Source organism: Paraphaeosphaeria sporulosa (genome assembly GCF_001642045.1).
Source record: "Paraphaeosphaeria sporulosa strain AP3s5-JAC2a unplaced genomic scaffold CC84scaffold_1, whole genome shotgun sequence".
NCBI classification, from domain to species: domain Eukaryota; kingdom Fungi; phylum Ascomycota; class Dothideomycetes; order Pleosporales; family Didymosphaeriaceae; genus Paraphaeosphaeria; species Paraphaeosphaeria sporulosa.
In genome coordinates, this window is record NW_017253360.1 from 3,377,710 (window position 1) to 3,389,130 (window position 11,421).

The 11,421-nt window shown below is 53.8% G+C and overlaps 3 protein-coding genes across 3 annotated transcripts; 2 read left to right on the plus strand and 1 right to left on the minus strand.

The window, feature by feature from the left end:
• Positions 1-54: 54 nt before the first annotated feature.
• CC84DRAFT_1108689 (intracellular protein transport protein-like protein) lies at positions 55-3,367 on the minus strand. Its single transcript, XM_018175205.1, has 4 exons — positions 2,955-3,367; positions 2,857-2,907; positions 598-2,809; positions 55-545 (listed from the first exon to the last, which is right to left on the minus strand). Exons 1-4 carry the CDS (start codon positions 3,213-3,215, stop codon positions 82-84), a joined length of 2,988 nt encoding a protein of 995 aa, XP_018042730.1. The 5' UTR covers positions 3,216-3,367; the 3' UTR covers positions 55-81.
• Positions 3,368-6,344: 2,977 nt separating this feature from the next.
• CC84DRAFT_113980 (uncharacterized protein) lies at positions 6,345-7,353 on the plus strand. The gene has a single exon (XM_018176256.1). It carries the CDS (start codon positions 6,394-6,396, stop codon positions 7,090-7,092), a length of 699 nt encoding a protein of 232 aa, XP_018042731.1. The 5' UTR covers positions 6,345-6,393; the 3' UTR covers positions 7,093-7,353.
• A 254-nt stretch (positions 7,354-7,607) lies between these two features.
• On the plus strand, positions 7,608-8,913 carry CC84DRAFT_1159693 (NAD(P)-binding protein). Its single transcript, XM_018177299.1, has 2 exons — positions 7,608-8,528; positions 8,600-8,913. Exons 1-2 carry the CDS (start codon positions 7,813-7,815, stop codon positions 8,841-8,843), a joined length of 960 nt encoding a protein of 319 aa, XP_018042732.1. The 5' UTR covers positions 7,608-7,812; the 3' UTR covers positions 8,844-8,913.
• The last annotated feature ends 2,508 nt before the right edge of the window (positions 8,914-11,421 follow it).

The following is an 11,421-nucleotide window of genomic DNA, read 5'->3' on the forward strand; positions in this document are numbered from 1 at the left end:
CACGAATGAGGGAGATATAAACCTTCACGGTAACAGCTTTTGCGCGAGGCAAATCTCCATCCATTATAAGAATGCAGATACCTATTCTTCATCCTCGTCTTCATCTTCTTCATCTTCTTCATCGTCGTCATCATCGTCCGCCTCACTCACCTCCTCCCCAAGCTCCTTAAGCCTCTTCTTATCCCTCGCCCTCTTCTCCTCCAAATCCCCAAGCACCACAAACAAATCATCCAACTCCGTCTGCGCCGCCGCGCGCGCCTCTTCCTTCTCCTTGGCTGCCGCCTCGGCCTTCTTCAGCTTCTCATCCTTTTCTTTGACCGCGGCATCAGCCTTACGCATCTTCTCTTCCGCATCCTTGACCTTCCATGTCTGGTCTTGGACTTTGGTTTTAAGCTCCTGAATCTCGGACTTGAGCTTGTCCACCGTGGACTGGAGGTCCTTCGAAGAGGAGATGGACTTGTCAAAAGTGCTTTGGAGGGCGTCTTTCTCGGATTTGAGCTTCTTGATCTGCGCTTCGTTTTCTTGTATCTGGGTCTCGAGCGTGCCTGAGTATGTTGTTAGTACGGCGCGGAGCTGTTCATGAACAACTTCACTCACCCTTCTCCAATGTGACGGCGCCCACTTCATCCCGATGCCTTTGTTCAAGAGAGCTGATTTCGTCACGGTGCCGCTTCTCAAGCGCACTGTTGGCTTCCATCGCCTCCTGGTGTGCGCGACCTGCTTCCTGGAGGCTGCGCTCTAATGCTCCCAGCCGCTCCTCAATCTCGCCACGAACTCTGTTTTCTTGACGAAGCTTGTCCTCGTATTCCCGCTTTGTCTTTGCCACTGCAATTTGAGTCTCCTTGGTAGCCTGTTGCACCTTGTTATTCAGCGCGACAATTTGCAAGTTGTACTTGTTCTCCAGCTCAAGCGACGCCTGTTTGTGTTCGCGTTCTGCTTTCCTCGTGTCGTTTTCGTGATTCCTATGGAGTTCTTCATTGATGCGCTTGATATTGTGGAGTTGTTGCTGGGCATTGTCCTCGATCTTTCGACGCTCTGCGTTCTCCTGGTTGACTTTTTGTTCCAGTGTTAATTTATCGGCCTGGAGCTGTTCGATAGCGTGCTGCTTTTCGTCTATTTGCCCACGCAGCGAGTCAACGAGATCGCGATCGATGCCGTCATGCGACTGAAGGATCTCTTTGACAGGGTCTCTATCGATGGCGCGAGATAGGCGGCTAAAGTTATCCTTCAAGAAGTCTACAAAGGTCTCATCGAAAAAGACATTTGGCAGAGCACCCCCCGAAGCTTGTGGGATGACTTCGAAGTCCCGAACATCAGGATGATGGCGAAGTTCTGCGATAGCATTAAGGTACTTTTCCCGACCCAGCTTCGAAGTCAACAGCGATTGCAAGTCTCGTCTTGGCACTGGCGAGTCCTTGGTAGAGAACTCGTAGATGATGCCAAGTAGCGACGCGCACAAGCCGCGAACAACCGTCAGATCCTGGCCAGGCTTCTGGATTGTTTGGATCAGGCTCTGCAAGCTGCTTGCTTCGCCCAAAAAATCGTTTACAGCGGCGGCGTCCTCGAAGAGCCAGCCTGCTAACAGCATCAAATAGGCAATTGGTATCCGCTCGTCCTCTCCAAGCTGCAAGCTTGCGATCAAGTTTCCAGTCAAGGTCTGGATGCATGTCACAACCTCCTCACCGCTCTCCGCATCGCCTTCGACGACCTGCATGAGTTCATTTTTGGCTTCACGGTCATCGTAGATTAGGTGGAAGACGAGAACCGCAGCGAACCATGTCCGGTACGGGTCGATCACTTGCGAGCTTTGCGGCCCACTGAGTAGGGTGGTGAGGGCATTCGCGGTCTCGTCGGCGCCATCAAGGTGGCCACCGATGGCTCTGCGCAGAAAATGGGCTTTGATCTGGAGATGGTTGAAGATGTAGGCTTTGATGCACTCGCAGGCGGCAAAACGGACATCAAATATGTCATTTGAAGCTGGGGTGAGAGCAAGATCGAGAAGTGCATCAATGATGTACACGGTTGGTGGTTCGTTCGGAGAAGTTGCACCGTTAGTGACAGGCTCGACGATGGGTCGTACTTGTAGCTGTGCAAAGCCTTCTTGCAACCGAGCGTTGGCTCTAATCATATCCGCGCAAACGTTCAAGGACTCAATCTTTATAGGTGTTGCCGAAGCAGGACCAAACGCCATGTTGACAACTTGCTGCAGTATGCCGTGCTTCACAAACGCATTCTGATTGGGAAGCGTGCTGATACTGCCACGGACCAGAAACATGCGCAAGATGGCCAGTAGTCCCCAGAGGTTCTTGTCCGCCTGCGGGCTGACCCAATCGTCCTCTTCTTCCATACCAGGCCGCGCCTTCTTGGGTTTCTTGGCCCCGGGAAGCAGGGCTGCGAGCCTTGCCACATGTCCCATCTCGCGAAAGGCGGTTTGGTTGGACGTGTTGAACCGCACAAGATTCGCAAGCAACGACAAGCAGTCCTGGACGACAATGGTGCCTTGTGTGAGCGACCCGTCGGCCTGAATGAGGTTGAAGATCTTGTCGAAGGCATTTTCAAAGACGATGAGCTTCTGGAGCTCTTCCGAGGTGCGCGAGAGGTCGTTCAAAAGGACCAGGCCTTCGGTGCGGACAGCATCCCGGTGGTCGTCCAGCGTGGCCACCACCTTGCCAACTCCAGTGAGGATACATTCCTGGGTACGTTCGGGTCGCGCGTCGGAGATGGCTCGAATGAGCTGGAGCGAGTATAGGCGCGAGTAGAAGTCGTCGGTGTCGATGAGGCCAAGGAGGATAGTTATGTTATCTTGCCGCTACCATAAGCTCAGCACGGGCAGCGGCAGCAGAGGGAAAAGCATACCTGTGTGAACTCATCGGCCAGCCAGAGCGCAATCTCTTCCGAAGCTTCTGGCTGCTGCTGTTAGCACGGCCTCTATCCAGGGCACTGCAGTGGCCTACACTTTGCTCATTCGGATTGAAGAGCATCAGCAGCGTCTCCAGCACCACCTTGATTGTGTCCACATCCTCTGCATCTCGGTTCAGAGCTGCGATCAGCTCGCGGAGGGACCCCGAGGCTACCGACGCTGGATACTCCTTTGCAAAGCTCCGGAGGCCGAGGATAGCCGCGCGACGGTCCTCGAGGAGGGTTGCGCTCGCGAGGCGGCCGCAGAGGGTGCTGATGGTGTCGGTTGCCGTCTGTTTGGCCGGCGCCTGGAACATGTTGGCGGTGTGCCTCGTCTACCGGATCATGGCGTGCTTGAGTTGTTGTACAAGTGGGGGCTCCTTGCGTGTGGTCTGGCGGGGTTTAGCGATATGCTCCTGTACAATGGGCAGCAGACTCCAAGACGCGGATGCTAGTTCTGGCCTCAGCTATACAGCTGTTCTGTTCTCTCATAAATTCAATGTGATTCGGAGCAGGCCGCATCGGCGGCGCAGGGTCCGAGACTCCGCGCGCTAGTGCCCAGGCTTGGCGCGCTGAAAGGTCTCCTGCGATCGCGACTCTTTTGTCCTTCACCCTCGCCCGCCTCGCAACACGTCGCACAGTCTTCGCTGGGGGTGTCTCTGCATTACTCAACGCGCCCATCTAGGTCGCGTCATCTCATTTTCCTACCGGAAAGGTCGCCGACGCCGCAGCATCCGGGACTGTCTCGCGCCTTCCGTTTCTGTCGCTCACTTCAACAGCAACTGCCTGTAGTGCTTGCTGGAGCCCGTCCCACACTACATACATTTCATCAAGTGTCTAGTGCTTCTCAACTGCGTGGCGCGCTGCCATATACGCATCTTCCGCATCGCCGTAGCCGTGCCGCCCACCCCAACACCCACCACATTACATCCACCTGCGCCGTGAGCGCCCGCTGTCAATATGGGTGTCCCCGCCATGTTTCGCTGGCTCAGCCAGAAATACCCCAAGATCATCTCAAGTGTTGTCGAAGACTTGCCCAAGAAGGTCGGCGATGAAAGCATACCCGTCGACCGCACCCAAGCCAACCCTAACGGCGAGGAGTTCGACAATTTGTACTTGGACATGAACGGCATCGTGCATCCTTGCTCCCATCCCGAGGACAAGCCTGCCCCCAAGACTGAGGCAGACATGATGCTTGCCATCTTTGAGTACACTGATCGCGTTGTCGGCATGGTTCGCCCGCGCAAGCTACTGTATCTGGCTGTCGACGGCGTCGCCCCGCGTGCCAAGATGAACCAGCAGCGCTCGCGTCGCTTCCGTTCAGCTAGAGAAGCCAAGGAAAAAGACGAGGAGAAGGCAGAATTCCAAAAGCTGCTCAACTCTCAAAAGGCCAGCCGTGGCGAGGACATTACAAGTCTGGAGCAGGTCATTGAGAAGACCTGGGATTCCAACGCCATCACACCTGGCACACCTTTCATGTTTCTGCTGGCTGAGAGCTTGCAGTACTGGTGTGCCTACAAGTTCACAACTGATCCTTCTTGGAGAGACATGAAAGTCATCATTTCTGATGCCTCTGTGCCCGGTGAAGGTGAACACAAGATCATGAACTTCATTCGCTCTCAACGCGCTATGCCCACGCACAACCCCAACACTCGTCATGTCATTTATGGTCTAGACGCCGATCTCATCATGTTGGGTCTTGCCACTCATGAGCCCCACTTCCGCGTGTTGCGAGAGGATGTCTTCTTCGATTCTGGCAAAGATAAGAGCTGCACCAAGTGCGGTCGCAAGGGACACATCCGTCCCAATTGCCCTCACCCCGATGATGGCTCCAAATTGACCGAAGAGGAGGCCAAGGATGAGTGGGCTGCTGCAGAGCATCCCCTCAAGCCTTTCATCTGGCTCCACATCAATGTGCTGCGTGAGTACCTCGCAGTAGAGATGGACGCACCCGGACGCAAATTTCCACATGATGTAGAGCGAGCACTGGACGACTGGGTCTTTATGTGTTTTTTCGTGGGTAATGATTTCTTACCGCATCTTCCCAGTCTTGAAATCCGCGATCAGGGTATCGACTTGCTCACCAAAATCTGGCGCGACCTGCTACCGCAGATGGACGACTATGTAACCAAGAATGGCTTCCCCAACATGGTCCGCGTGGAGCAGATTTTAGGAGCTCTCGCCCGCCAAGAGGCGGAGATTTTTCGCAAGCGCAAAGAGGTATCCGATCGACAAGCAGCGAAACGTGCTCGATTCGGAGATCGTAACAAGAATAACGGACAACCTTCCTGGACTCAAGCTCCTCCGGCCAAGCGTCGCAAAGAGGACACGAACACCTACCTCGATGCCGGCATTCCCTTCTTCTCCCCTCAAGATGCCCAATCAAACGAAGTCCGTGCTGTGTCAAAAGAGATGCTGGCGAACAAGAACCAAACTAACAAGAGTGCTGCCCAAAAGCTCAAGGAACTGATGAAAGCCAAAGCGGAGGGTATAGCTCCTCCGGCTGAGAGCGAGGGTCCTGACTCGGAAACCACCTCACGATCCGGCACAGAAACGCCTGTCCAACTCGGAAAGCGCGCGCACGACGCGATAGAGGACTCTGACAACGGTACCCCAGGTGGAAGCACGCCTGCAGTCCCCCAATCGCCAGCGCCATCACAACAAAACAAAGATGGAGAGATGCCGGAGGATACCGTCAAGCTCTGGGAGCCCGGCTACGAGGAGCGCTACTACATGCAGAAGTTCAATGTAGAGCCTGACGACATTGAATTCCGCCGTAAGGTCGCCCGGTCGTATACCGAAGGTCTCTGCTGGGTGCTTGCGTACTACTTCCAGGGTTGCCAGTCGTGGACCTGGTACTTCCCGTATCACTACGCCCCTTTTGCTTCTGATTTTGTTGGGATATCAGATATGGATCCCCACAAGATGTTCAACAAAGGCAAGCCCTTTCATCCGTACGAGCAACTCATGGGAGTACTTCCCGCTGCCTCGAACCACGCGATCCCAGAGCCGTTCCGTGTTCTCATGTCGGACCCTAACAGCCCTATTGTCGACTTCTACCCCGAGGACTTCACTATTGACCTGAATGGAAAGAAGTTTGCATGGCAAGGCGTCGCCATTCTGCCTTTCATTGATGAGAAGCGGCTGCTTGATGCTATGGCTACCAAGTCCCACCAACTCACTGAAGACGAGGTGAAGCGCAACGAGTTCGGCAAAGAGACTTTGATGTTCTCTCAGACCGGAAAGCTTTTCCAGTCTATGAACAAGATGATCTACGGCAAGGGTGAGAAGAAGGTACAGATCGACCACCAACACAGCGACGCTCTCCACGGCCACGTCGAGCCGCATGAGATGTTCATTCCGGACAGCCAGCTTGTTCCTCCTTTCGACGCCGATGGCGAAGAGTTTGACATTGTGCAAGACGGGTCAATCAGGTACGTTCTGTGCTCGCACAATTCTACAACCCTATTAACCTAGAGCAGAGTCTACTATGAGATGCCCAAGATCGAAGCAAAGACGGCCCACAAATCCGTGCTCCTCAAAGGCGTCGACATGCCTACGAAGATGCTCAACGAAAACGACGAAACGAATGTTCGCCGCCAGCAAAACGGCCGAGGCGGTTTCCGAGGTGGTCGCGGCGGCGGTCGCGGAGACTACCACAGCCACAACAACCAGCGCTCGGGCGGCGACAACTACAACAATAATAACCGTGGAGGCTACGGAAACGACCGCGGCGGTAGGGGAGGCTACAACAACAACCGCGGAGGATACAATAGTGTTGGACGCGGCGGCTACAACAGCTTCCAGCCACCTGCTGGCTACCCGCCGCCACCGTTCCCCATCCCAGGCATGAACGGGCTGCCTCCTCCACCTCCAGGCTGGGTCCCACCCCCGCCTCCCGGTCTGGAGGCTTGGGGCGGCAACGGTAGACCACCTGTGCAACATCCCGTCGGCCAGCAACATTGGGCTCCGCCGCCGCAGCATGCGCCGCAGGGCTCGTCGCTGCCGAATTACCGTCCTGCGAACGAGATTCTGGGACATAACGGTGGCGGTAGAGGTGGTGGTGGGTACAATAATGGTGGTCAGCAGCGAGGAGGACGCGGTGGAGGAGGAAGGGGAGGATATGGCGGTGGTGGGCACAATAATGGTGGCGGTCAGCAAGGGAACGGGTACAACAACCACCGCCGGTTCTAGTATGATGGGTGGTGGTATTAGTTTACCCTGGAGTGCTGGTGGTGAATGAGGTCTTACCTTGCAAGTCTGCGCCTCGTACTCCGTGAAGGAGTGGCCTGCTCGGGTTTCGCCTACAGAGGGCTGCACCAGCCCTAATATCGAGGAAAACGACTTGTCTCGCGATGCAGACAACTTGTGTATGATTCTCTGTTTTGCCTAGATAGCCTTGTTTTGTTTCTTGCTGGGGTGCTCTTGAGAAAATGCAACTTTTGGAAACCGATTGCAACTGCACGCCGTGATGCCCCTGGACGGTGAGGTCAAAATTTCCAACTACAGAAACACGTATGCCTCCTCATAACGCAACACAGCTCGTATGCACCTTGACCGATCAAATATGAATGTCTTGTGCAGATTTGTGGTTGCGGACATCGTATAATTATCAGGATTTAATGTTGCAGGGGTCGTTCTTGACTACCCCGCAGCGTCGACCTTGGGAAATGTCTGTCTCGGGGATGAGACGAGCACTGACTCTGACATTTCCAGCCGTTCGGCCATACAATTCCGTGGATCAATATGTACCAGCGGGGCCGGCTACATCGCAACTAGTCGCCCCATGCGACGTCGATGACGTCGACCCTTACACCCTCAACAGCGGCGCAACAATACCATCCACAGAGCTCGGTGTACTGAATGCATCTTTTTCCACACAAATCTCCCAGGATCCCAATCACCCACAGAATCATGGACTTCTCCAACTCCGCCCTCCCCGCACACTATGGCCTCAACTTCACGCCCACATTCCACTCCAGAATCCCAGCAAACATCTCGCACACTGCATCCACCCTGCCCCAGCCCTTTGTAGTCGTAGTCACAGGTGCGGGAAAAGGTCTGGGTTACCATATCAGCCTCGAGTACGCGCGTGCCGGCTGCTCAGCTCTGGCCATTTCCTCGCGCACGGAATCGGACCTGGACAAGCTGGAGGGGGAGATTGCGAGTATTAGCAAGAAAAACGTGGCGGCTGGCGGAGGAAGGGAGATTGAGGTGTTGAAGGTTGTCGCGGATGTGCAGAGCGACGCCGACGTCGCGAGGCTCGAGCAAGAAGTGCGTGCGAAATGGGGACGCGTCGACGTCGTCATCGCCAACGCGGGCGTGATATCAGCGTACATAACGCCGTCTTCGCCGGAAGAGAGTAATCTGCCCAGGGGAATCGTGCAGGATGGGGATTGGGCAAGGGTCCTGGATATCAATCTCAACGGTGTTTGGCGCGTGAGCAAGGCGTTTGTGCCGTTGCTGGCTCAGACGAAAGATGGCCCGCAGACGATTATTGCGAGCTGTAGCATGGCCGCGCACAGCGTCGTTAGTGATCTAACGCCGATTGCGTACAACGTGAGTAAAGCCGCAGTCATGCGGTTGATGGAGTGTGTGGCGAATGACCATAGGAAGGAGGGTGTGCAGGCGTGAGTTTCCCATCCTTTTCTCATACACTTCGGATAGAGGGTGGTGGGTGGTGCTGACGTTGACGAAACAGGTTTGCGCTGCATCCCGGAGCGGTGGTAACGCCGCAGACGAAGAACCACGCAGGAAATAATTGGACTGGAATTTTGGCCGATGACGAGGGGCTTGCGGGAGCGTTTTGTGTGTGGTTGAGCAAGCAGAAGAGGGCGTGGCTAAGTGGAAGGTTTGTGAGTTGTAATTGGGATGTGGAGGAGCTGGAGAAGAAGAAAGATGAGATTGTGAAGGGTGATTTGTTAAAGTATAGAATGGTTGTGTGAGGCGTCTACTAATCGATCTGGATGTATCTTCGTGGAGACACAAGGAAATAAGACTGGGTTGGGTTGCAAATTCATACCAAAATTATTAAGCATAAGCAGTGAAACGAAGGTGAGATGGTAGGCGAGGAGTGCGAAGTGAGTACAGAGACATGATTTCAATAGTCGACGCCACATAAGGAAAGTAGTTACATGTTCCCGAAATAACCCAACATTTCCGCGCAAGACATTATCTCTGCTATTCACCCATCACACTGTGCGCCTAGATATGACTGTATTTCTTATCTGATCCTTCACCGTAACTTTATCACCCACGATGCTAGCTGTTTCGTAGGATCAGGTAGCTCACCCCAGGGTCCTCAGCTGCCGGACAATTTCCACGCCCCGTATTTCAACGCCGCCATCAGATAGCAGTCACACACAATCCTATATTCACCCTCGCCGAGCTGACGTAGGATAACCGGGTTCCGCAATCCGTCGAGTGCGGCAACAGCACGATCATTCAACGTGAACCGCAAGCCAGAGTAAATGAAACCGATGCTGTGCCTTGTACGAAACATTGTCAGCTCAGGATTTGCTTCGGAAGCTGCCTTCAGAATTCTTCATATGGCTCGGCATTCCCAAAAACTTACTCCTTTGACCGCGCAGTCGGCCATTTGCGGAGCCATGACACCCTCTCTCGTAAGCGAGGAGCAAGTCCAAATGTGCTCTGAAGCTTGATCAGGGATCCCCGGACGCTCGTTCCTTATGTAACGGGTCGTTTTGAACGGAATCACAGCCGCCGTAGAAGGGTAGGGCTATCGTATTTTCCGGCAAATTGCCATGTGTTCCGCTAGAAACAAAGGACCAGGATTCCTCCGATGCGCGAGCATAATCCCCCGCTGAGGTCCTCAATACCCCTTCGTCTTGCTCGATTATATCTAGAAAATGTGATATCACTCGCAAGCCACTCTGCGCGTCCGACACTTCAAATGCTGGTGAGCTTCCTGTGTTGCAGTTCCAAGAACCAATCGAATCACGATTGAACTGGGGAGTAATTAGATGGAGTATGCCCAATTCCTGGCTACCCCAGTCAGGAAGCCAAAACGGCCAATATGACCCTTGGGTGAGAGCAGGGGAAAACGCCCATAAGTAAGCGGATTTAAAACTGTCAGGGGTTGAAAGAAACCCGAAGTAGTAACTGAGAACTCGTGAGTCGTTTCTTTGAAGAATGATGACCGGAGTGGCCATGACGTATACGGTGACTTTTTAAAGCGTAGTCGACCGGAATCAGCGATCTTGCGTGAGAGTCGAGAAGACTAAGAATGCCGAAAATTTTGTCACACGGATCAGAAGCTACACACCCCGTGGTCGCAAGCAAACACTCCAATAAATCAGGTGGCCCTCCATCTTGTTTTCTCATTCCTGGTGCCCAGTGTAGAGGTCCAGGAAGACTGCTCTTTGGCCCTTTCACATTTGTTAGATCTTGAAGCCGCAAGACTGTGTTCCAGCGGTTTCCGTCAATCACGATATGCTCGGTGCTGGTCAAAATGTGGACAATTTGCGCGAGGGCAACTTCCTGTATAACCCAAACACGATGGAACCATCTCGAGCAAGCAAGGTCATTCGCTTGATACGCAAGTCCAAGCGGATTCGTACGGTCACGTGGATATCTCCCAGTTGGGTCGTTTAAGTAATTGAATAGAAAGGTGAACTTGAGCTTTGGAGTGGCGAGGTACACAAATACTCTGCGTGCGCGATTGTAGATATCGTTTCCCTCTTGGTCTTCGAAAGTCGCCACGCTAGCTCGCGTCAGCCTGCTGCACACTCTCGCTGAACTCTCAGGCCAGTAAGTGTTGAGAATTTTTTTAGGCCGAGTTATATGAAGGCTCAGTAGGTTCTGTATAATACTGTGGGAAGACCAGAGACAATGGACACTCGTCCGGCTTCGATGAAGATCGAATTCATACTAGCGCAAAATCAGTGTGCTAGCGGCCTTTCAAGCGCGCGCGGCATGTCACATCGTATGAACGAGACAACCCAGAGGACAGCAAGTCATCAAGAACAAGCTTCTGGCCGACGCCTCGCACAATCCAGAAAGAAGGCAAATTCACCTGAACAACACGCACACACAGCCGGCAGCTCTTGGCGTGTTGCGACACCCTAAAGGACGCAAGATCTTTCGAGCGCGCGATTTAGACCCTAGCAGGCGCGCTCCATCTCACCCGCGCATGAACGGCGTCAGGTTACGATGGGACATCGGATCAAGAATACCAGTCGATTGCCTATCTGCGTATACTTGCTCAAAAAGAATGGAACTGGACCTACCAGTCGAGCACGACATAAAGTTGCACACACAAGTGCAAGACTCACCTTCAGAGCACGAAATGTATGAGCAGTCACGACATCAAGACCTACCGTTCGAGCAGTAGCAATGGCATCGCAAAGAAATTCACTTACCGGGTCGTTGGCACCGTCGCCGTCGCCCGGTCTACCACCGCCGGGAAGAGTTGTGGTAGGCTCACCATCGTCGCCGTTGCCCTGTTCTAGAGGTGTACTATCGTCGGGAGGAGTTGTGGTAGGCTCACCATCGTCGCCGTTG

Bases quoted from the DNA above. Each gene is read 5' to 3' on its own strand.
- CC84DRAFT_1108689 (XM_018175205.1), bottom strand. From the start codon at position 3,215: ATGTTCCAGGCGCCGGCCAAACAGACGGCAACCGACACCATCAGCACC. The intron at 2,810-2,856 runs GTATGCTTTTCC...AGCTTATGGTAG, and splicing joins TGGCCGATGAGTTCACACAG to CGGCAAGATAACATAACTAT. The intron at 546-597 runs GTGAGTGAAGTT...CAACATACTCAG, and splicing joins CGCCGTCACATTGGAGAAGG to GCACGCTCGAGACCCAGATA.
- CC84DRAFT_1159693 (XM_018177299.1), top strand. From the start codon at position 7,813: ATGGACTTCTCCAACTCCGCCCTCCCCGCACACTATGGCCTCAACTTC. The intron at 8,529-8,599 runs GTGAGTTTCCCA...TTGACGAAACAG, and splicing joins AGGAAGGAGGGTGTGCAGGC to GTTTGCGCTGCATCCCGGAG.
- CC84DRAFT_113980 (XM_018176256.1), top strand. From the start codon at position 6,394: ATGCCCAAGATCGAAGCAAAGACGGCCCACAAATCCGTGCTCCTCAAA.